The sequence below is a fragment of the Meyerozyma guilliermondii genome, genomic scaffold (assembly GCF_000149425.1).
Source record: "Meyerozyma guilliermondii ATCC 6260 scaffold_2 genomic scaffold, whole genome shotgun sequence".
Lineage (NCBI taxonomy): Eukaryota > Fungi > Ascomycota > Pichiomycetes > Serinales > Debaryomycetaceae > Meyerozyma > Meyerozyma guilliermondii.
The window spans coordinates 444533-468074 of record NW_001809799.1 but is presented as its reverse complement, the minus strand read 5'-3'; the positions used below and the strand labels follow the sequence as shown (position 1 = coordinate 468074).

The following is a 23542-nucleotide window of genomic DNA, read 5'->3' as shown; positions in this document are numbered from 1 at the left end:
TCTTCGTCCAACAAAAGAATATTTCCAGCACTGAAAAATTCCAACACCAAGTAAAACTGGCCATCGCTAAAGTTCAACACCAATATTCTATCATTTTTAATTTGCTTTATCAGAGAAAGACGGCGAGTCTTCAAATGTTTTCTCAACTTTGTAACGAAATTCGAAGGAGTTTGGGTCGTAGGGCGCTCAAAGTCGGTCAAATATATCTTATTTCCACAATCTAGAACCACTAGTTTTTTGGAATCGGGAACTGAAAATTTCAATAGAAACTGTCTCGGTGAGCTCGCCACATTGTATATGTTTTGTAGGCGGTAACCAGTCAAATTCTTTTCTAGTTCAGAAGTGAGGATCTGGAGATCTAGTCCTGTAATCCGTTGCTAAGTTAGTATTGTGAAAAGTTGATGAGCGGCAACAAACATACCTTCATGGTCGGAAGTCGCAATAATCTACCCTCGTCGGACTTTTGACAGATGCGGTGTGTGGCGGCGAACGCAAGTTTCTGCACAGCAATCTGGGGTACCGAATATGGAACAAGTGTTGCAACCAATTGTCGAGGCTATAAAAAGCGGAAAGAAAGTGACGTTCTTTCAGGGTGCGGGAATCTCCACCAATGCTGGGATTCCCGACTTTCGAAGTCCAAAGACTGGTCTTTATGCGAATCTCGCCAAACTCAACTTACCATATGCCGAAGCAGTTTTTGACATTGATTACTTTCGGGAAAATCCTAAGGCATTTTACACATTGGCAAGTGAGCTATTTCCGGGCAAGTTCATGCCCACAAAGTACCATTACATGTTAAAATTGTTTCAGGATAAAAAAGTGCTAAAAAGGGTATACACTCAGAACATTGACACTCTCGAAAGACTCGCTGGAGTCGACGATGAATTTATAGTCGAAGCCCATGGCTCTTTTGCCAATTGTCATTGCATTGACTGTCATAATGAAATGTCCACTGAAGAACTTAAAAGACATATAAACGACAAAAAAGATAGCATTCCAATCTGTGCCAAATGCAAAGGTTATGTCAAGCCTGATATTGTATTTTTTGGAGAAGCTTTGCCCGAAAAATTGTTTGAAAAGTGGGACGAAGATGAAGACGAGATTGAGTTGGCCATTGTGGCAGGAACTTCTTTGACAGTACATCCATTTGCAGGGTTACCTGAACAATTGCATCGGAAAACTCATCGACTTTTGATCAATAAGGAGCCAGTAGGTAGCTTCAAGCATAATAAAAGCACGAAGGATATTGTGTTGTTAGAAGATTGCGATAAAGTGCTGCTGCTCTTGTGTGAGCTACTTGGATGGGAGAAGGAACTTGAATCCTTAATTGAAAAAGATAGGCTCAAGTACCATAAACCAGAGCTCACTGCTGAGGAGGAGAGTAAGAAGATTGCAAAAGATATTGAGGAGGAAAACCACAGTTCAGAAGAAGGAAGTGAGAAGAAAACTGAAGTTGAAGACAAGACGAAAGTTAAAGACAAGCAAAAAGATAAAAACAAGGAAGATACTGAGCTTGAAGCGCATCTTGATAAACTCAAAATATAGCAGTTTTCACCTTTTTCTATACAATCTATAGAAGAACCGCATATTTTCCAATTTCATATCATAAGTAACTTCTCGAGTGTCCACTCTGTACCAGCAACTCTCACTCAGCTGTATTATTTCCCATGCTCCATCATTGGCATCTGGTCTTCCCACAAGGATAGTGTCCACAAGAAACTGAACCGGAAATTTTTTGCTTCCTATAGTTATATGCGAATATGAGCCAGCACTTTCAGCGATAAGAAGCAATGAACCACTATGACATTGAGAGTTTAAGCGCTGGAGAAACTTGACTGTTTCCGAGCGTTTTTCACAGAAAAGCTCGTTCGTGGTGAACAAGAGGGTGACAAGGTCCATTGATGAGTAGTCAAGTTCCAAACTGAGTATATCTTTGTGCAAGAAGCTGGCATTAAAACTTTCAGGTTTATATACCCACTTGGACCTGATGTGTGCGGAAAGATTAGAAACAACGGTATTCCAGTCTGCAATGTCCACTATTGTCATATCGAGATTAGAAGGTGAAGTTGAATAATGTTCCTTTGATCGAGCAAATAATGCTGCTAATGCAACGAGTTCAGACAGTGCTCCTCCTCCCACGCAAAGTACACGACAGGTGTTTTCTGGGTCTGAAAACAAGTCTCGGACTGGATCCATTGCAGAAAATAAAGAAGCATATGCCAAAGCTCGAGCGGGAGACCATCGAGAAGCATAAGCAAATCTCTTGTCGTCGTTATCAAATGCAGCGAGGTAGTCACGATGGTACAAGCGTTCCTTAACGATTTGGATATGTTGTTGCAAATCTGGAGATTCAAGAATTGAACGAAAACATGCAGTGAAAAGCTGAAGAATTGTATTTGGGTCGAGACAATGGGGTGATTTGAATGCAAGCAGGTCGTTATTATTTTCTTCAATTACTGATTCTTCAGCTATTTTTTTGGCCTGATACCTAGCAGCACGTCTACTCATTTGCAACCAAGGGGACGAACAAGCAGGAAAAGTCAGGCAGAACCTAAAGGTTGTAAATGGTTGCAAAAAGGGCCCAATCAGGAAATGCTCTGCTGCACAAATGTGTCAATGCACTGTTACCACCGGAAATCAAACCGGTAGCCATCTCATCGGTCTTGCAGCCGGGGGAGCGGGTTACCCGGCCGTCCATCGCGCGCTATAAAAAAGTGCGATTTGCAACTTTTTTCTCCATCAATCTGTGCTGTCTGAAACCGCTCAATGGGCCGCGTTCTAAATCTTCGGGTTGTTCGTGGCCCGTTGTAGATGGCTAGGGCAGCAGCCCGGTGCTCGAGAAGCAAGTACATGTTCCGTTTCCACCTACAAACTCGGCCTTGATGGGACTCTGTTCCATGACGTCAACCATCGTAGACGCTGCAATTCATAGCTGGTCCCTCACTTTTGGGGTTGAGCGGCCGTGGGTTGTGGAAGAGGTGGTTGTGCGTTGCTGGGTTGGTAGTGTGGGCGGACGAGCGCAAGCAGTTGTACAGAGTAGCTCCATCGACAGATTGTATAGTAAGCAGGTTGGCCTTGAGCTCTCGTGATTTTCGCAGTGCGATTTCGTGTTGCGGATATTGCGATGAGCTCGGTCGTTTGCCTGTAGCAACATATTCCTGGACTCTGCGACGGCCATTTGGCTGATGGCGTGTTGAGTAAAACCATGTTGCGGACATTTGTAGACTGTAGTTTGTAGCGATGGTTTGAATTTGTAGCGTTGGTTTTTGATCTGTAGCCTTGGTCTTCAGTACACCCACACACCGGTCTTCGCGTACTATCGGGTGTAGGTGACTTCTTATCCTACGGAACTCACGGTGACTTTTTTTTATGGACTTGAACTACAATTCCAGTGAGGGTCTGATTCTCCACATGGACACATCCTACGGGGGCTCGCGGCCGCGGCCTCCTTATTCTGGTGATGGCGGGTCGGATTTCGGGTCGAAAACGAGTGTTTCCGTTCTTCCTAGTTTACCGGATACAAGCCGGAATGATGACGATTCCGATGCCGACGACACTCAGAACGTCTCCGTGGCCTCTAATAACTTTGTGGAGTTCGACATGAGTGGTTTGGACGAGGAAAATAGGTACCACCGGCGAGCTCGGTCACCGCAGACCCTTCAAAGAACATTCGAACCGACCAAGATTGAGCCAGAAGAACCCCCGATAGCCACCCACAACGACGAATTGGAGAATGAAGAAGAAACCACGGCTCCGGGAACCCAATCTGAGGACTTTTTCTCGTCCACTGGATGGAAGCAAATGAAGACGGTTACAGATATCGACTACTACGACGAACGTGGTGAGCTTGAGTTTCAGGCTCTAGACAAGTTCAATCAGTTTAATCCAGGAGCAGGTTCTCGTGGATACACTAAGATTGACACCGAAGAGCAGGTGGCTAAATATGCTGAGCTCGACAAGAAGACGGACTTTTTATTTCGGCCTCTGGAGCACGAGGATCCCCAAAAGGTTGCCTCGTACCGCAAAGAAGACATCGACTCGGATTTGGAGTACGACGCGGAGGATATGGTGGACTCTGGGGACCAGTTGCGTGCTACCAAAGACATGCTTTCTGACTCGCAAAGATTCGCATATTTGGGCATCGCCAAACTTATTATGGTGGATATGGCAACCGAGTTGGCTCAGATCAAGCAAACGGCATCAAACAGCATTGGCAAGGAGTTGAGTAATGGCCAGAAAAACTTCTCCAATTGGACTCTTTACATCAGCGGAAAGCTTTATGAGCATATTGAGCTTTCTCAACAGGAGAGGAAAATGATAGAAAATTTAGCCATTCATGGTTTGGAAGTGGAAGATTTGCTGCGGTCTTTGATGGATAAAGAAGTAAGTGGCTCCTCCAAAATCAAGATTCCTGGTTTCGATCTCCGGTGGGCTCTTGTATGTGATCTCTTTTTGGTGCTCATTAGCGATGGCTACTACGATAGCAGATCCCGGTCGCTCATTATTCGCTTCGCCAAGTACTTGGAAATTGAAGAGTTGGAAGTGCTTCAGTTTGAGAGGAGACTCATAGACAGTCTTGAGATCGAAACCCAGGGTAAGTCGATCGAAACCAACGACGAGAAATTAGCTGATCGGCAGTTTATCGAGCGCCATATGAAGAAAAATCGAAAGAAGCGCTTGGCCTATATTGGCCTCGCAACTCTCGGAGGGTCGCTTGCTATTGGTCTTTCTGCTGGTTTACTAGCACCGGTCATTGGAGCCGGTGTGGCCGCTGGACTCACAACTGTTGGAATTAGTGGTACCGGTGGATTCTTGGCAGGGGTAGGAGGTTCGGTAATTATTTCAACTGGTGGTGTGATCACAGGAGCTAGAATTGGCCACAAGGCTGGTTCTCGTCGACTTGGAGAAGTTCAAACGTTTGAACTCAAGCCATTGCACAACAACCGGCGTACAAATCTTATCATTACTGTGAGTGGATGGATGAACGGTAAGGCGGATGATGTTCGTTTGCCGTTTTCTACGGTAGATCCAGTCATGGGTGACATGTTCTCGTTGCTTTGGGAACCAGAAATGTTGCAGTCTATGGGACAAACAATTGGCATTCTTGCTAGTGAAGCATTGAGCACTTCTATCCAGCAAATTTTGGGAGCCACGATTCTCACCACGTTGATGGCTGCAATTCAACTTCCCATGGCCATCTCCAAGCTTTCTTACTTGCTTGATAATCCGTGGAATGTTTCGTTGGATAGAGCATGGAAAGGAGGAAAGATTATGGCTGATACGTTGATTTCTGGGAATATGGGAGTTCGTCCTATAACCTTGGTAGGGTTCTCCTTGGGAGCTCGTCTTATTTATTCCTGTCTCATGGAGTTGGCTAAAAGAGGAGTTTTTGGCTTAATTGAAAATGTCATTATTCTTGGAAGTCCGATAGCTGTCAAGGTGGATCAAATGGCACTTGCTCGGTCTGTGGTCAGTGGTCGGTTTGTTAACGGGTACTCCAAAAACGACTGGATTTTGGGGTATTTGTTCAGAGCAACTTCTGGAGGACTTCTGAGTGTAGCAGGACTTCTGCCCATTGACAATGTTTTTGGCGTGGAAAACATCGACTGTTCCGAGTTGGTTGATGGCCATATGGCGTACAGAACGGCCATTCCTAAGATTCTCAAGAAGATGAACTGGGAGGTTTTGAGTGAAGAGTTTGCTGAAATTGAAGAACCAGATCCTGAACAAGGCGAGAGAACGAGGAAGCTTTTGAGTGAGTTTGACGAGGCGAAAGCAAAGATGGAAGAAGAAATGAAGCATAAGGAAGGAAGAGGAGGAACCGGATGGAGAAGTTGGTTTAAACCTAAAGAGAAAGATTGGTGGACCGAAGCCGGCGCTGCTGCTACTGCAAATAAAGAGCAGCCGCAAAACAACACCAAGGAGGAGTACGAGTACGATGAGAGTACAAACAAGGAACCTCCCGCTCCAGAACCAATCTTCGATTTGGGCGCCTTGATGGAAGAGGTTAACAACATTGAGTCAATTTCCGGAGACCCAACCAAGGTAGAACAAGCCCGTAAAGACGTGGATAGCACGCCAGCACCGGTGATGATGAATGAGGATATCGAGATCGAAGAACAGCGGGAACAGAAGCAAGGGGAGACATTAACCAAGATCAAGAACTCGCTAGGATTCCGTACATAATGAACATAATGAGATTTACCGACGACGTAAAATGTAGACCGGGTCCCTGGTAGTTTCTGGTGTGTGGATGTGACGCACCGGTAATTACTGAATTTTTTCATCGACTCACCACCCACCATGCCTACCATACCAGTTGATAAGGCCGACCTCTACGCTTTATTGGGCAGAGAGTACACCACTGAGGAGTTTGACGAGCTCTGTTTTGACTTCGGATTAGAATTAGATGAAGACACCACCGATGAATGTACAGGAGACGAAAGGCCCCAATTGAAGATTGAGGTTCCTGCGAATCGATACGATATGTTGTGTATCGAGGGTATTGCCCAGGCATTGAATGAATTCTTGGGAAACTGTGAAGCGCCTCAGTACAAATTGAGTCCAGCGAAGCCACAAACAACTTTTACCATTGAAAAATCCACAACTCAAATTCGTCCGTATGCGGCTTGTGCGATTTTGAGAGGAGTCAAATTTGACAAAAGACGGTATGATTCGTTCATTGCATTGCAGGATAAGTTGCACACCAACTTGTGTAGAAACAGAACCCTTGTAGCCATGGGTACGCATGACTTGGATACTTTGACACCACCATTTGTGTACAAAGCATTGCCTCCATCGGAGATCAAATTTGCTCCATTGAACCAAACCAAGGAAATGACTGGAGAAGAAATGATGGCATTCTACGAAAAGGATAAGAATCTCGGAAAGTATCTTCATATCATCAAAGATTCTCCGGTTTACCCCATCATTTACGACTCCAAGGGACAAGTATGTTCCATGCCTCCAATCATCAACTCCAATCACTCCAAGATTTCTTTGGAGACCAAGAATGTTATGCTTGATGTCACTGGTACCGACAAAACGAAGACGGAAATCGTCATTAATCAATTGGTCGCAATGTTCAGCAGATACTGTACGGAACCTTTCACTGTCGAGCCAGTTGAAATCATTTCTGAGCACAACAATGAGTCGAGAGTTTGCCCTAATATAGAGCCCAAGACTGCCGAGGCCGAGATCGACTATATCAACTCGTGTCTTGGATTGGACTACAATGGTGAAGAAATCGCCAAGTTGTTGAAAAAGATGTCTTTGAGTGCTCGTCCCAAGTCCGATAAACTACTTGAGGTGGAGATTCCCATCACTCGTCCTGACATATTGCACCAGTGTGATATCATGGAAGACGCAGCCATTGGCTATGGGTTCAATAACTTGAAGAAAACCAAACCCAAGAGTGATTCTGTGGTGGCTTCTCCATTGCCAGTGAATAAAATCGCCGATATTCTTCGTATAGCGTCTTCTCAGGCCGGCTATTTGGAGGTTATGCCCTTGACCTTGTGCTCGCACGATGAGAACTTCCGGTTCTTGAGAACTAAGGACGACGGAACCACAGCGGTTGTTCTTGAAAACCCCAAGACTATAGAGTACCAAGTGGTCCGTACTACATTACTTCCAGGAATCTTGAAGACCATCAAGGAAAATAGAAAGCATGCGTTGCCGCTCAAGGTGTTTGAGGCTGCAGATGTGGTTTTCAAGAACCCAATGTTGGAAAGAGGTGCCTACAATCAACGTAACTGGTGTGCAATCTACGCTGGAAAAACTTCTGGTTTCGAATACGTCCAGGGTCTTTTGGGAAAGATTATGCAAACCATGCGTACTCCGTGGTTGGAGAAGCCCGAGGAAGACGTCAAGGGCTACTGGATTGAACAAGACGACAAAAACCCTACTTTCTTCCCAGGAAGAGGTGCCAAAGTATTGTTCCGTTCCGCACCCGGTGCACCAGTACAAACCATTGGAGCTATTGGAGTGTTGCATCCGGAAGTTATGGGTCATTTTGACATTCCTTACGCTGCGTCGTCGGTGGAGATCAACGCCGAGGTGTTTCTTTGATGTATAGTAGATAAATGACATACCGCAGTCGCAGTCGCAGTAGCTCGTTGCTGGTTGTGTTTTCCTGCACAGGGGCTCGGCCTGACAATTGAAACCGAGCGAACGGACCTGACATCTTCTAGGTGACGTATTAATTCCGCACCAAACCTCAGTATCGGAGTTCTGGACGTTTGTTTTGACATCCAGTGACACTAGCGAGTAATATTGTACGGTTTGATATTGTAAAACGTTGATCCTAGTCCCAAAATGAGTGCTAGAGCCCCTTCTAGAGCCTATGATATGATCATGAAGTTGTTGTTGGTGGGAGATTCCGGAGTCGGAAAATCGTGTTTGTTGCTTCGTTTCGTGGAGGATAAGTTTAATCCTTCGTTTATCACCACCATTGGAATTGATTTTAAAATCCGGACGATTGAAAGTAAGGGTAAAAAGATCAAGTTGCAAGTTTGGGACACTGCTGGTCAAGAAAGATTCCGGACCATCACCACGGCTTACTACCGTGGAGCCATGGGCATTGTTTTGATTTACGATGTGACAGATCTGCGCTCGTTTGAGAATGTAGAGACCTGGTACCAGACTGTGACCCAGCATGCCAATGAAGATGCCCAGATTTTCCTTGTGGGAAACAAGTGTGACGACGATAGTAGCAGACAGGTGAGTACCGAGGAGGGCCAGCAGTTGGCAGCCAAGCTCAATGTGCCATTTTTGGAAGCCAGTGCCAAGAGTAACCACAATGTGGATTCGATTTTCTACGAGTTGGCTGGGTTGATCCAGGAAAAACATGGAGACAATGATGCTGGAACCGGGCCCTCTGGCATTGATGTGTCGCAGGGCAGCAATACTGGGTTCAAGAACAACTGTTGTTAATGTAGTTTAGTATGTTATACATATGCGGAGAGAAGAGAGTAGAAGGAGCAGAAGCAGCGGCTATTTCACTACTCACTGTTCACGTTCTTTTCACTATTTAACTTTTTACTTCTGCACTTTTTACCTCTGCACTTCTTATTTCTTCACTTCTCATTTCTCCACTTCATTTTTCACTTCTTCATTTTTCACTCTCACTCTCCTACATTCTCTCTTCATTTCCTACATTCTCTTCATTCTCTTCACTTCTCTATTTATGCTACTGCGCCGTCTTGCGTTGAAAGTAAACCCATTGGTCGTCCAACGGCTTCTCCTCCAATTCTTCCCAGCACTTCATTTCCGCCAACTGCTGTGCCAAACTCAACTCTTCATGGGCTTGTATAACAATTTCCTCGATCAAACCACCGCCAATTTTGCTCTCGATTTTCTCGGTAATCTCCTCCAGCTCCACAATCTTGAGTCTGTTCTTCGTCAAAGCTTCGACCGATTGTTTGTAGACCGAATCTTTGGGATACTTGGACTCCAAAACCTTCAAAGTGTGGTTATATAATGCTATGAGAGCAGGTCTTGGGTTGGGATGTTGGTACAAGCCGGCTATACCGGTGGGGTACCCGGAAGCGGCCTTGACCAACACTTCTTCTGCCTGTTTCAACACCCTGGTGAACTTCATTACTGTGTAGAATCTTATTGGTGAGAATTGAAAAGTCATGAGTGCATGCAGGAACACCACCTAGTAAACCTCTAGGTGCAAGGTGTACCTCTGCATACCACTACTGTAGACCACCAAAGAAACATTTTTGCTATTTAGGTCATAACTTGGCACCTTCTAAACCGACATTTCTAACTAGAAGTCTCCGCCGCCCATATCTCCTCCCATGTCATTATCCATACCATCTTGGTAGCCATCTTGGTAAGCCATTTGGTCGTCGTGATTGTCCATCATCAGTCCCAACATCATTCCTCCAAGCAAACCTCCACCTACACCCATTGCCATTCCTCCTGCTCCAAATCCGCTTCTTTGAGGTCTGCCATACTGTTGTTGCATTGGATATCCACCGTAGCCACCTCCATAACCAGGACCTCCATAACCTGGTCCGCCGTAGCCACCTCCATAACCTGGACCTCCTCCATATCCCCCTCCGTATCCACCTCCGTATCCTGGACCACCCCCATAACCACCTCCGTAACCTGGACCTCCACCGTAGCCTCCTTGGTTCTGTCCATGATGGCCACCCATTACGCTGCCCAAGAGTCCTCGGCCCTCCAGGGGTCCTGGACTAGGGGTGCGGCCGCTCGAGGAAACAGAGGGCTTGCTTAGTTTGTCTTTTCCGTTGGGAGAATACGCCGGTGGCGGAACATCGTCTCCAGATTGAGAGTCGAAAGTGGTGCCGTTTGGCGGTTCCCATTGGGATTTTTTCGTAGACAAGTTTACGTAAAACCACGTGCTGTACTTGTCGTCAAACTTGGCTAACCAGCCGTCGGGTACTTTGGGAACTTTTGTTTTGTCTTGTGCCATAATAATAAGGTCTTGGCAGCCGGAGCAAATGTCAGGTAAGGTCAGTGATCCGTCCGGCATATAGCCGACAGTGATAGGAGTGCGGCTCGGCTGCAACAAGTAGGAGTTGCAGACAAGATCATTCGATATGGATAATGTTGTGTCCAAGGCGACTCAAGTACTCAATTGCTCGAATATATTACTGGCGCTGTGGCTGAGCACAAGTATTCCAAAGACCGACGAGAATCCTCAAATTAGCGATGCTCCATGGCTGTGGAAAGTTTCACCTTACAACTAAAATTAGTTAGTGCTCACTTTCTTCCGCTTGGATAGCATCGGTGATTTCATCAAAAACAACTAGGAGCAAGTGGAGGTTTAAATAGTCGTTTTGGAGCATGGCGAAAAGATGGCTGTGGGCATAATTGGTGCTGCCTCCGCCAAAAATACGAGAGCATGTTATGTCCATCCAAGCTTTGAAAAGCGCCCTGGCTTCTTTCCTCGTGAAAGCTTTCTCTTGTGTGGTTCGAACAGCGGGCGGATCTCGAAACTTTCCGTTTGGAAAAAGCATATTTGTCACACTTTCGATCAAATCATGAACCCTGCTTTCGCTCCTAATGCTTCTTTCCTGGTCTCGAACCATGTTCTCAATGGTGGTACCAAACCCCTGCTGGAGAATCACCACTAGCGCTCGGCCCCGCAACCACCCTTTGGACGAATTGAGGTCAAAGATTGCAATTAGCAAATCACATATAGGCTTCACAAATGCTCTTGGACTGTCGTATTGGTTGAGTTCGTTCTGCATCAGCTTGGAAACAGCAGACCCGGCTACTGGAGCGCCTTTATTTGAAGCTTGTTTAGGTGGTGGTCGTATACCTTTGGTGGAACTGAGACTTTTGAGCAAACTGGGCTTTTTTCGACGACTAAAACTAAAGTTCTCCGACGACAAAAATGACCGAAATACTCGGTCTCCACAAACGTCTGGAAGCTTCAATAGTTGGCACAAGTACTCTTCTAGCGCAGCCTTCCGCATTTCCACGAGCTGGCGCTGCTGGAACTTGAGCATCAGAACTGCCTTTTTGGGGAATTTGAGCCCTTCAACTGGCGGATACCGTTTGCGAAGATAGACATGGAGATGGTGGAATTGCGAGAACCGCCTGGCAACTACCCATCCAGCAGAGGGCACAGTTGGATCATCGCTCAAAAACCGTTGCACTTCCACAATATAGAGAATATACTCTTTTCCCTTCTCGCTGCCACTGATGTACGACTGGATTTGCACTCTTGATTTCCCGTACAAACTGTTCTCGTTCTCTTGTACCATATATTGCTGTTTTTGCAATTCTTTGGAGTCGATTTCTCTTTCTAAACCAAGCTTGGCTTTCTTCAAAATCTTTAGTTCGGTGACGTTGTGTGTGAGTTCTGCTTTACGCAAAAGAGGTGTGAGTATCATGATCTGTTGCGAGAGCCTTTCGATATCTTTATCGAGATTAACCACCTCCTCCGAAAGCTTGAGGTTACCTGGTGCAGCAAATAACACTTTCAGGTCGCCCAATTCGGTTTCTCGATCTGATAATGGATCCATGTCGCTATCGGAATCAGAAGTATCGCTGGCATCTTCAAAGAGACGAGAAGCAGTTGGTGCTGATGAAGAATCTTCGTAGGTCAGATCTTTGTCGTCACCAAAGAGACCTTTTTTCAAAGCCAATGTCAGTGGAACTGTGGGTATATTTGGTCCAACTTCCACTGATTCTAAAAGCGAAGTGAACGAAGCACTACCCTCTTTCTGAGAGTAAAACTGGTCTTCGTTGGTTGCTTTGGAGCTCTTCATGATCTCATTGAACGCATCTTCCACTGCGTGGAATACCACAGGGCTGACTTCAGTTTTCTCCGCAATGTCGTCTGTCATATCGAGCGCAGCCATTGGCTCGTCCTCTTTGGTCTCGAGCTCATTGTGGTCCAGCGAGAGCATGCTGAAATGAAAGTAGGTGCTGTGAATGAAAATGTTCACCTCTGCTGCCAAAAGATCAAAAAGAGTACTTTGGATCTGAAACAAGATTCGACGAGCTTTGCTGAATTGTTTCTGGTTAATATATTGTGATAACAACTCCAATTCCTCAGAATCCACCACCATAGTAGAGCCGATCAACATTTCAAAGGCTTTCGTCAAATCGTCAGTTGATGAAAATTCAAGCGAAAGCGATAAATCGGCGTTCTCATGATCTTCAAGCGGAGACTTGATGGACTCGATCTGCTCCCATATATCTAGAAGCTTTTTGCGGCCCTGCTCAAGTAGATAGCTTCTAAACGCTTGAAGGGCTCTAGGAGACCCAAGAATGTCATCAAGCTCCACCCCGTAGTCCTGAGAAAAGTCGGTTGAATTTTCAAGTAAATCATTGAAAGTTCTTTCATTTTGGTCGTTTAGATCACTCTTCAAAGTTTTGTCGGTCTGGCCGTTCATATCGCTCTTCAATGGTCGTTTTGGGTTTTGCTTAATGTTTGCTTTATTTGCACCTCTTGTATGTTCTTCTAATGCAGCTCGTAACTTCTTGACCTGGTCTCGTCGTCTCAAATTAGCACCAATGAAGTTGACAATTAAGAGATTGAAGAAATCACTTTCGGCTACCACCTCACATACTGACGAGAGCACCGTGCACGCAAGTATTTCACGGATTAAACTCACCACTAAATCTGAAGAAGCTTCACTTTGCGACAAGAGAATTGGAAGTAGACCTGCTACTTTTTTTCTCAAGTGGTCCTTTTGCAAGTCCAAGCCTGAGTTTCTGGGGTCATCAACGGATATGTTCACTCCTTTATGGAGCTTTCCCCTATTATAATTCTGGGCCACAGCTAGATGGTACTCCTTCGAATCTTTCGCTATTCGAGAAGAAATGCCCTTGAGTTCGACCAAGTTTTCCGCCTGACAAAAGTACGTAAAGTGTTCTCGAATAATGTCAAGTATGCGGTTTACAATGACATCCGAGAGGTCTACAGATGCAATTCGGGCTTGAAAGCGTCGCACAACTAGATGAAGCTCATTTCTGATGGCCAATGGAAACCGTTTTGAAGGCGAAATGCTTTCGTACCAGCTCTCGATGAACTGGTCGACTACCAAAGTGATCAATTTGTCCAAAAGGAGCCCGATAGGTGAATTGGAGTCATTTTGTGGTATTTGGTGGGAGTCGCTAAATTGTTGATGATATTCAGGCGACAGTAAAAAATTGAATTTTCGCCCTCTGGCTCGATAACGGGGTTTGGAAGCGCTAAAAACGACTATGGTACCAAGCAGAAGCACCAGAAACACAAATACAATCGTGGAGATGATAAATAAAAATTTAAGCGACGTCAAAAAGGTCCATAGAAATAAAGGAACAGCGAAGGTTATCCCTATAAAAAGGTATTTCCATGGAATATAGGGCGATACAAACTGGGATGTACGGTATTTGGAGCCTGAAGACAAATGGGCCGATGGTGGTGGTGGCTTAGTTGTCTTCATGGCCCATGCTAAACAATCTATAAGAAATGCGCGCGGCTGATCGTCAAAACTTTGAGTGGATGGTGTGGATCATTAATTGAGTTAAGGTTGGACTTGGTATGCAAAAGATGCTTTATGATTGAAACTTCTTGTTTGAATTTGTGACTCAAGTTTTTTGTTTCTTCACTTTGACTTTCTTTACTTTTATGTCTTTCTCTTTCTTCTCTTTTGTCTCTTTCTTCTCTTTCGTCTCTTTCTTCTCTTTCGTCTCTTTCTTCTCTTTCGTCTCTTTCTTCTTTTTCGTCTCTTTCTTCTTTTTCCTGTCTTTCTTCACTTTTATGTCTTTCTTTTTCCTGTCTTTCTTGTCTTTCCTCTCTTTTTCTTTCACTGTTTTGTTGTCTTTCTTCTCTTTCTTCTCTTTCTTCTCTTTCTTCTCTTTTTTCTCCTTCTTTTTCTTCTTCTCCTTTCCTTTCCTCTCCTTCTTCTCCCCACATCGCCTCACCATCCTCTCCATGTCTTCCAACGCCTGCTCATCGCTAAACTCTCGCTTTCTCTTTCTTTCGATCTCCGCCTTTCTGCCTACTGTTCCTTCGAGTCCTTGGCCCTTTACAAACATTCGGTACAACGGACTGTTGCTCTTTCTCACAGAGGCCTCTACATTCGCTTTATTCTGGTCAAAAACGACATTTCCTCCCGAACTCGTCACATCCAAGCTCTTTAATTGACCATCAAATAATCGTTCCCACCACAAATCTCCGTCGTTTGTCCCATGACCCAAACCTTTGGTATCTTTTTTGTGTTTCACCAAAATGGGCTTCTGAAGACCTCCTTCCTGCAATGCCTGCCCTTCTTGCCAGCCATAAGACTGTAAGTACCCTTTTGCATCCATCAGCCCGAAATTGGAGATGAGATGAGATGAGTTCGCGCGCGCCGAAATTGTGGAGTTTGTAGATCGATAGCACTCACCGCTGTTTGTCAATGGAAGCACTGAACAGGTCTTTATACGACTTGAAACATCACGATGTGGAGATTGCTTCGTTGCGGATCGACGTCAATGAAAATTTCAACGCCTTGACTGCTGCCCGCAAATCTAAATTGCGATACTTTCTGTTGACACCCCACGATTTCGCTGAATGGTTGCAAGATATCAACAAATTAACCAATTTTGGGCTCCGATATCGAGCCACCATTGAATTCTATGAATTTTTGGTGCTGGAGTATCCCGTTGCCGCAAATTGGTACCGATATATTGGGTGTGTGATTGAAAATGAAAAGGAGACGCTGACTGAAAAGGAGCAAAACAAGAAAAATGGAAACAATGAACAGATAAGATCCTCAGTCTCTGTTTCTGTGCTTTTTAATCGAGCTCTTTCGGTTGTCAGTTGTGATTTTAAAGATGCCCATTTGGTTTACAACCAGTATTTCGAATACTGTACTCGAAACTTGCAAAATGAAGATTCGTCAACAATTGATAGTTTGTGGAAAGTATGGCTTTCAGTCCTTTCCGCAAGCCATGCCGACCTCGAAAATACCTTCAAACAAGCGTCGTCTTTTGTGTCTAAATACTACTCCAATTCCTACGAACTGCACATGTTGCAAGCCAACAAGGTATACCAGCGATCCCAGAAGTTGGCCAACTATTATATCAAGCTTGAAAATGCTATAAAGACACCCAACTTGCCGCAACCATGGTGCGACTATTTGGAACATATCGCCACATACGCCGAAGATGCTTCCACCAGACTTCGTGTAACTTTAGCCAGGTCTCGAATAGAATCCGAGGCTGCTGGCACAACCCAATGGGTTCCAGTATGGCTCTCGTTCCTCTACGGGACGTATAAGCTTCACTTGGATACCGAGACACATCTTTACAATTTTGTTCGAGCTTTTCCTAATTCTGCTGTGAGTTACGGTGAGTATATCAGAAGCTGCCAATCTTTTGAGGAGCCGGAACTCAAGTTTCGTCTGATGCTCGACCGCATTGAGCACATAGATTTGATCAATACAGCCAGCTATGATGACTGGAAGGTGGTCGCATTAGCGGTCCTTTTCTACGAGCACAAAGCTTTGGGTGGTGTTCCAGATCATCTCAAACTTTACGTGAACCATGCGTTTCGACACAATGATGTTTTCCATGCTGTGGAAAAACTAGCAGTTTCAATTGCTGCACAAAAAGACGATATCAAGCTCGCAAACTCAATCACCATGGATTTGGTTCGTCATTTTCCTGATCAGTGTGAGGTGTGGCTCTTTGCAGGACAGTTCCAGCAGGCACATGGAATCCCTTACAAGAAAGTAGCAAAGTTTTACCGAGACGCCGTAATGGAGTGTCTGAAAATGGACTGGCCAGAACGCATTATTCAAGAAGCACTAAATTTTGAACTTGCTCATGGCACTCTTGATTCTTATAATGAAATGATGCTTGTGGCTAACAGAGAGCTCAAGAAGGTGTTGACATCTCCGGCACAACTTCCAATCGATATCGAACCTCAACCCAACGAAGAAAAACCTGCTGCCAGGAATCGAGAAAGTCTCAAGATAAAAGTTGAAAACATACCCAAATCTGCCACGGAAAACGATCTTAAGCTGATATTCTCCGACTGTGGAGAAATTGCCGACTCTGTGCTCGTTGACTCTGGATTGCATTACGAAGCGACCTTGGAATTTCGAACCGAACAGGCATTAATGGCAGCACTAACCAAGGACAAAAAAGCCATAAACGGCCAGCACATTGCCGTGTCTCAGCTCCGTGAAGCTATAATATGGGTGAGTAATTTTCCGCCTAGTTTTAGCCAAAGCGAAGTCAAGGCACTATTTGAAGATTGTGGTCAAATTGTGAGTGCTCGATTTCCCTCGTTGAAAAGTGGCCGAGAACGTCGGTTTTGCTACCTTGAGTTCACAAAGCCAGAGTCAGCAGCAGCAGCAGTCAAGAAACACAATGGCACCAAATTGAGCGACAAAATTAGCGGTGATTCTTTCAAGTTGGTGGTTGCAATCTCACGGCCACCCAAAAAAATTGAAACAAGAAAACAAGTAATGCACCGCCAGGTGTGTGTGAAGAACCTCGACTACTATACTACGGAGTCGGAACTAAGAACAGTTTTTGAAAAGCACGGAGAGTTGGAGGAAATCTCGCTTCCTATCAAAAAAGACATGAGAAACAAGGGCCATGTAAATGGAGGATATGCTTTTGTGACATTCAAAACCGAGCCCTCGGCACTCAATGCCCTCAATGCTGACGGAGAATTGATCAGGAATCGTAAAGTTCACGTCTACAAAGCACAACCTCAGGTGTCAATCTACAACCCATCAGACTACGATGACCAAAGAACAATAACTATCACAGGATTTCCCGATTCGGTCCGACAAGAACAGTTGGAAGCATTTATGGCTGAGCACTTTGGAACCGTCAGCAAGTCGTTCCTAGACCACGAAACTGGCAGCGCCGTAATCGAATTTTCAGATTCCGAAACCACCAAGTCGGCCCTCCAAATTGAGTCTACAATTTTTGACGGAAATACTTTAAGAGTTGGCCCCAAATCCAGTTTCAGAAACCCTCAAAAAGGCACCACCACAGAGCCAAAGCGGAAACTCATGGTCCCCACCGTCGTGGCCACAAAGAGAAAGCGTACCAAGTAGAACTCCGGCTTGGTATATGGACTGCATATAGCCGTGACTCAAATATATGTCGCTGAAAATTTGTTGTAGAAACCTCCAACATGAGTGCAACCATTAAATTGGAAAATACTCAGCGAAGAGATGAGTTGGTCGCCATAGAGAAGAAGTACCAGAAAATATGGGCCGAGGAGAAAGCGTTCGAGGTCAACGCACCCACTATTGAGGAAGACCCTACTGATGACGCTGATAAATTGAGAGAAAAATACCCCAAGTTTTACTCCACCATGGCTTTTCCTTACATGAATGGAACGTTGCACGCTGGTCACAGTTTCACTTTGTCCAAGGTTGAGTTTGCAACTGGTTTTGAGAGGATGAATGGCAAAAGAGCTCTTTTTCCTTTGGGTTTCCACTGCTCGGGAATGCCCATCAAGGCGGCTGCGGATAAGATCAAGAGAGAACTTGAGCAATTTGGCAATGATTTCTCTGGAGTACCTGCTGACGATGAAGAAGAAGAAGAGGAGAAGAAGGAGGTCAAAAATGAGGACGTTACCAAGTTTAAAGCCAAGAAGTCCAAGGCAGCTGCTAAACAGGGCCGTGGAAAATACCAGTTTGAAATCATGATGCAATTGGGTTTATCGCGGGAAGAAGTTGCCAAGTTTGCTGACCCTCACCATTGGTTGGAATTTTTCCCTAAGTTGGTGCAGAGAGATGTTACTGCGTTTGGTGGAAGAGTCGACTGGAGACGTAGTTTTGTCACCACCGATGCCAATCCCTACTTTGATGCTTTCGTGAGATGGGAGATGAACAGATTGAGAGACTGTGGTAAGATCAAGTTTGGTGAAAGATACACCGTCTACTCGGAAAAGGACGGTCAACCATGCTTGGATCACGATAGACTGTCGGGAGAAGGTTTGAATCCTCAAGAGTATACCGGTATCAAGATTAGAGTCACTGAATTTGCTCCTAAAGCGCAAGAAAATCTTGCCGAGCAAAAGTTCGATTTCTCTGATAAGAAGGTGTTTTTGGTGGCTGCCACCTTGAGACCTGAAACCATGTATGGACAAACTTGTTGTTTTGTGTCTCCCAAGATCAAATATGGCATTTTCCATGCTGGAAACAACGAGTACTACATTTGTACCGAGCGTGCTTTCAAGAACATGTGCTACCAAAAGTTGACTCCAGAAAGAGGTAACTACAAATCGGCAGCTCAAATTGACGGTTCTGCTTTAATTGGATCAAAGATTACTGCTCCATTGGCTGTGTATGACGAGTTGAGAGTTCTTCCCATGGAAACCGTTTTGGCTTCGAAAGGTACTGGAGTGGTTACCTGTGTGCCATCAGACTCTCCTGACGATTTTGTCACTACCAGAGACTTGGCTAACAAGGCCGAGTACTACGGTATTCAGAAGGAATGGGTCAAGACAGAAATTGTTCCAGTGGTCAGAACTGAAAAGTTTGGTGACAAGTGTGCTGAATTTTTGGTTAACAAGATGAAGATTCAATCGCCCAAGGATTCCGTCCAATTAGCAGAAGCTAAGGAGCAGGCTTATAAGGAAGGATTTTACAATGCCACCATGATTGTTGGAAAGTATTTTGGCGAAAAAGTTGAGGATGCCAAGCCAAAGGTGAAGGCTGATCTTGTGGCTTCTGGAGATGCTTTCGTGTACTGTGAACCTGAAGGTATGATTATTTCCAGATCTGGTGATGAGTGTATTGTTTCTCTTGAGGACCAATGGTACCTTGACTACGGTGAGGAATCATGGAAATCACAGGCTTTGGATTGTTTGGCTCACATGCAAACTTTCACCAAGGAGACAAGACACGGATTTGAAGGTGTGTTGGACTGGTTGAAGAATTGGGCTTTAACAAGAACATATGGTTTGGGAACCAAGTTGCCATGGGACAAGTCGCAATTGGTGGAGTCTTTATCTGACTCTCAGATCTACATGGCTTACTACACCATTGCTCGGTTCTTGCACTCGGACTACTATGGAAAGGAAAAAGGAGCATTTTCCATTTCTCCAGACCAAATGACAGACGAAGTGTTTGATTTCATCTTTTCTCGTCGTGACGACATCAAGACGGATATTCCAATGGAACAGTTGAAAGCCATGAGACGTGAGTTTGAATACTTTTACCCATTGGATATCAGGGCTTCTGGTAAGGATTTGATTCCTAACCACTTGACTTTCTTCATCTACTGTCATGTTGCCTTGTTCCCCAGAAAAATGTGGCCCAAGGGTATTAGATCCAATGGACATTTGATGTTGAACAACGCCAAGATGTCGAAATCTACCGGTAACTTTTTGACATTGGACGATCTTGTTCACAAGTTTGGAGCCGATGCATCTAGAATTGCTTTGGCTGATGCCGGAGACTCGGTGGAAGATGCAAACTTTGACGAGTCCAATGCCAATGCTGCCATCTTGAGACTTACCACGTTGAAAGAGTGGTGTGACGAAATGGTCAAGAACCAAAACGACCTTCGTACGGGACCAGCAGACAGTTTCTTTGACGTTGCTTTTGACAACGAAATGAACGATTTGATCGAGAAGACCTATGCCGAATTTTCTGAGACCAACTTTAAGGCTGGTTTAAAGTTTGGACTTTTCGACTACCAGACCGCCAGAGACTACTACAGAGACTCGGTTTCTGGAAACATTGGCATGCACAAAGATCTCGTGTTGAAGTATATCGAGACACAAGCGTTGATTTTGGGTCCTATTGCTCCTCATTTTGCAGAATACTTGTACAGAGACTTGTTGGGCAAATCTGAGTCGATTCAAAACGCTGCTTTCCCACGAGCATCAAAAGAGCCCTCAAAGTCGATTTCCGATTCCTTGGAATACGTTAGAGATATTTCTAGGTCTATTCGTGAAGCCGAGGCTAATGTGTTGAAAAAGAAGAAGGGCAAGACTGCGCTGGATCTTGATGTGTCCAAGCCTGCCAAGTTGACCCTTTTCGTATCGGAAACGTTCCCAGAATGGCAAGATAACTATATTGAGCTTGTTCGTGAGTTATACGAAAACCATTCTCTTGACGATAACGGACTTATCAAAAAGAAGGTGGGCAAAGATATGAAGAGAGCCATGCCATTTATTTCGCTTTTGAAACAGAGATTGGCTACCGAGAACACCGAGACTGTTTTCAACAGAAAGTTGACATTCAAAGAAACCGAAGTGATTCAGTCTGTCATTAATAATCTCAAAAGAGCTCCAGTTTCATTTGAAGTGAAAGAAATTGAGATCATTTCGTTCCAGAACGGCTCCAAGAAGGGTGTCAATGTCGCAACCGGAGAAGAAGTCGAGATCACCTTGAGTGGAAAAGTGATTGAATCTGCGGTGCCCGGTGAACCTGGCATTTTGTTCACCAACATAGAATAGGAGAGAATGTACGAATAATTAGTAGATAATAGTAGAACGTAGAATAGTAGAATAGTAGAATGATAGAATCATGGTAGAATTTTTAGTAACCTGAAATCATTGGTACTTCTCTACTACTTTTTCGCTTCCCGCACCTTAACACCGCTCCAGCCGCACCGCTCGTTTCTGAATTCTCACCATTTGTTTTCGCATTGTTGACTGGCGGTCTCGTAAGGGGGCTTCTAAACGTACGACATATCGGATTTGAGACTCGGAGACGTGACTTCAGAGCAGAAAAGAAGCTTAAAAACACTACTTTGTGTTTTAATTTCAAAATCAATTTTTTTCTTCCGGTTACCAAATAAGTGCATTTTTTAATTCCAAAAGATAGGCGTTTTTAGCAGGACAACAAGGCTTGAAATTACCCACAGAACGTTCTCGCCTATCACATTTGCCAGTACACTCTATTTTTTGTCCTTCCATCCAAAAAACCCATAAAAACAAACAAGCGTTTGATAATCTTCTGTTCAATTTCAATCTTACTCCTTATCAAAACACCCAAAACTGATGGATTCCGCTCCAGTATACCCCCTCAGAGGCGCCAAGGCCGCGTACAACTGCAAGTTGGTGAATCCCAACGGAAAGTTGGTGGATGCTTGGCTCCAGCATAGTCTCATGACTCAGAGCGCCCGAAAGCGGATTCGTGATGGTGAAGAACAAGACTTGACAGACGACGATATGGCGGCTATTAGCGACTTGGAGAGCCTGATTTCCGACGGCCACATCCACAGCCAAAAGCGCCGCCTCACCACCTTGGACGAAGCCAGTATTCGAGACGCCCGAGAAGTACGCCACAGTCTTCGTGAAAACGGCCGAGACCACGGTTCTCCCATGACAGATGACGACCAAGACCAAGCTCAGCAGCTTCCCCTTCCGTCGCCCAGCGCTTCTCCCATCCAGGCTGGCCGTCATAGTCCTGCACTCGACCCTGTAGAACTCCAGCTTCTGACGGTCCCGGCCACGCAACAAGAACTTATCAGCATGATCATGGGCTTGAGTAGCTATCTCAGTCCTACAAACAGACACCACTTGGTGTTTCGACTACTTCAGCGAACCGACAGGGTGATGTTGAGCACGTTTGGAGACTTGATAAACTCCAGCTTGAAGCGAGACTTATTGACCACTGTTCCCGCCGAGATTGGCTACAACGTCCTTCAGCATCTTCTGTACAGAGCTCTTCTAAACGTGTCGCGAGTATCCCGTTCTTGGCACAAAATGGTGGATAATGCTGCACTTTGGGCCACATTGTTGAAGCGTGATAAGCTTGTCAAAGACGACGAGGAAATTGCTCGTGAGTTGGCGGACGATGAAAGTCTAGCACCCTGGCTGGGAGTAGGCGGCCACAACAGCAGCTGTAGTAAGATGCAAACGTTGTACAAGAAACGGCGCATTATTCTCAATCGATGGATGGATCCTAAATACGAACCAAGACGTATCAGTGTTGCCGGCTTGGGCAAAAATGTGGTCACCTGCTTGCAGCACGATGAAGACAAGATTATAGCGGGCGTTGAAGACCTGCGTATCAATATTTATAGTGCCAAAACTGGAGAACTCATCAGAGAACTCGAGGGCCACGAAAGACCTTCGGGAGTTTGGGCTCTCAAATATTTTGGTAACACTTTGGTACTGGGATCCACCGACAAGACGGTCCGTGTATGGGACCTTCGTACCGGACGATGCACACATGTGTTCCGTGGCCATACTTCCACTGTTCGTTGCATGCACATCTTACATCCTCAATCTATTGGTAAGGATGAAAAGGGAAATGATATAATATTTCCAGAGCATCCATTACTTGTTACCGGTTCTCGTGACCATAACTTGCGTGTTTGGCGACTTCCGCTTGTCGAAGACAGCCGTGAAAGTGACGGCACCTTCGACTGTGGAGACGCCGAAAACCCATACCTTGTAATGGTTCTCGCTGGGCATACTCAGTCCGTACGTACAGTGTGTGGTTACGGAAACCTTGTTGTTTCTGGATCCTACGATACCACGGTTCGGGTGTGGGATCTTCGTGCTGGGGGCCGATGCAAGTATGTGCTTCTGAACCATAGCGATCGTATCTATTCGACCGCGTTAGATGTTACAACGATGCAATGCTTCTCGGGAAGTATGGATTCAACCATCAACGTTTGGAACTTGAACGATGGGAAGTTAATCCGTACACTTCAAGGTCATACTATGCTTGTTGGATTACTCGAGTTGTCAGATGAATATTTGGTGCTGGCAGCTGCTGATACTACCCTTCGCGTGTGGGATCCTCGTACCGGTGAAAACCTCAGCAAACTAAAGGGACATACCCAGGCCATCACGTGTATGCATCATGATCGACTTCGGGTGGTTAGTGGAAGCATAGAAATGCTTAAGCTTTGGAACATTCAAACCGGCGAATTCGTGAGAAATTTGTTGCCAGACATCAGTGGAGGAATTTGGCAAGTTCGCTTGGATCAAAATCGATGTGTGGCAGCAGTGCAACGGAAACAAAATGGTTTGGAGGAAGCGTTTATCGAAATTTTGGATTTCAGTGTTCCACCAGATACATCGCTGGCCGACAGTGTATTGTGATAATGTATAAATGATAATAGCTACAATAGATGCAATGAT

General features: G+C 45.1%; 13 protein-coding genes across 13 annotated transcripts; 8 read left to right on the top strand and 5 right to left on the bottom strand. All coding sequences in view use genetic code 12, as the record gives it.

Annotated features, from left to right (window-relative positions):
• Window positions 1–525: 525 nt before the first annotated feature.
• On the top strand, window positions 526–1545 carry HST2 (histone deacetylase; the record flags this gene model as incomplete). The annotated part of the gene is made up of 1 exon (XM_001485720.1): window positions 526–1545. One exon carries the CDS (start codon window positions 526–528, stop codon window positions 1543–1545), a length of 1020 nt encoding a protein of 339 aa, XP_001485770.2.
• Window positions 1546–1551: 6 nt separating this feature from the next.
• PGUG_01440 (25S rRNA (uracil2843-N3)-methyltransferase) lies at window positions 1552–2508 on the bottom strand (the record flags this gene model as incomplete). Its single annotated transcript, XM_001485719.1, has 1 exon — window positions 1552–2508. One exon carries the CDS (start codon window positions 2506–2508, stop codon window positions 1552–1554), a length of 957 nt encoding a protein of 318 aa, XP_001485769.2.
• An 861-nt stretch (window positions 2509–3369) lies between these two features.
• PGUG_01439 (uncharacterized protein) lies at window positions 3370–6186 on the top strand (the record flags this gene model as incomplete). The annotated part of the gene is made up of 1 exon (XM_001485718.1): window positions 3370–6186. One exon carries the CDS (start codon window positions 3370–3372, stop codon window positions 6184–6186), a length of 2817 nt encoding a protein of 938 aa, XP_001485768.2.
• A 117-nt stretch (window positions 6187–6303) lies between these two features.
• FRS1 (phenylalanine--tRNA ligase subunit beta) lies at window positions 6304–8070 on the top strand (the record flags this gene model as incomplete). The annotated part of the gene is made up of 1 exon (XM_001485717.1): window positions 6304–8070. One exon carries the CDS (start codon window positions 6304–6306, stop codon window positions 8068–8070), a length of 1767 nt encoding a protein of 588 aa, XP_001485767.1.
• A 246-nt stretch (window positions 8071–8316) lies between these two features.
• On the top strand, window positions 8317–8934 carry SEC4 (Rab family GTPase; the record flags this gene model as incomplete). The annotated part of the gene is made up of 1 exon (XM_001485716.1): window positions 8317–8934. One exon carries the CDS (start codon window positions 8317–8319, stop codon window positions 8932–8934), a length of 618 nt encoding a protein of 205 aa, XP_001485766.2.
• Window positions 8935–8956: 22 nt separating this feature from the next.
• PGUG_01436 (uncharacterized protein) lies at window positions 8957–9481 on the top strand (the record flags this gene model as incomplete). Its single annotated transcript, XM_001485715.1, has 1 exon — window positions 8957–9481. One exon carries the CDS (start codon window positions 8957–8959, stop codon window positions 9479–9481), a length of 525 nt encoding a protein of 174 aa, XP_001485765.2.
• Window positions 9191–9640, bottom strand: MCI4 (Mci4p; the record flags this gene model as incomplete). Its single annotated transcript, XM_001485714.1, has 1 exon — window positions 9191–9640. One exon carries the CDS (start codon window positions 9638–9640, stop codon window positions 9191–9193), a length of 450 nt encoding a protein of 149 aa, XP_001485764.2.
• Window positions 9641–9775: 135 nt separating this feature from the next.
• Window positions 9776–10507, bottom strand: IFU5 (WW domain-containing protein IFU5; the record flags this gene model as incomplete). Its single annotated transcript, XM_001485713.1, has 1 exon — window positions 9776–10507. One exon carries the CDS (start codon window positions 10505–10507, stop codon window positions 9776–9778), a length of 732 nt encoding a protein of 243 aa, XP_001485763.2.
• A 223-nt stretch (window positions 10508–10730) lies between these two features.
• PGUG_01433 (uncharacterized protein) lies at window positions 10731–13919 on the bottom strand (the record flags this gene model as incomplete). The annotated part of the gene is made up of 1 exon (XM_001485712.1): window positions 10731–13919. One exon carries the CDS (start codon window positions 13917–13919, stop codon window positions 10731–10733), a length of 3189 nt encoding a protein of 1062 aa, XP_001485762.2.
• A 145-nt stretch (window positions 13920–14064) lies between these two features.
• PGUG_01432 (uncharacterized protein) lies at window positions 14065–14787 on the bottom strand (the record flags this gene model as incomplete). The annotated part of the gene is made up of 1 exon (XM_001485711.1): window positions 14065–14787. One exon carries the CDS (start codon window positions 14785–14787, stop codon window positions 14065–14067), a length of 723 nt encoding a protein of 240 aa, XP_001485761.1.
• An 89-nt stretch (window positions 14788–14876) lies between these two features.
• On the top strand, window positions 14877–17537 carry PGUG_01431 (U6 snRNP complex subunit; the record flags this gene model as incomplete). The annotated part of the gene is made up of 1 exon (XM_001485710.1): window positions 14877–17537. The coding sequence occupies one exon, from the start codon at window positions 14877–14879 to the stop codon at window positions 17535–17537; it is 2661 nt and encodes an 886-aa protein (XP_001485760.2).
• An 80-nt stretch (window positions 17538–17617) lies between these two features.
• Window positions 17618–20899, top strand: CDC60 (leucine--tRNA ligase; the record flags this gene model as incomplete). The annotated part of the gene is made up of 1 exon (XM_001485709.1): window positions 17618–20899. The coding sequence occupies one exon, from the start codon at window positions 17618–17620 to the stop codon at window positions 20897–20899; it is 3282 nt and encodes a 1093-aa protein (XP_001485759.2).
• A 546-nt stretch (window positions 20900–21445) lies between these two features.
• Window positions 21446–23503, top strand: CDC4 (SCF ubiquitin ligase complex subunit; the record flags this gene model as incomplete). Its single annotated transcript, XM_001485708.1, has 1 exon — window positions 21446–23503. The coding sequence occupies one exon, from the start codon at window positions 21446–21448 to the stop codon at window positions 23501–23503; it is 2058 nt and encodes a 685-aa protein (XP_001485758.2).
• Window positions 23504–23542: the final 39 nt, after the last annotated feature.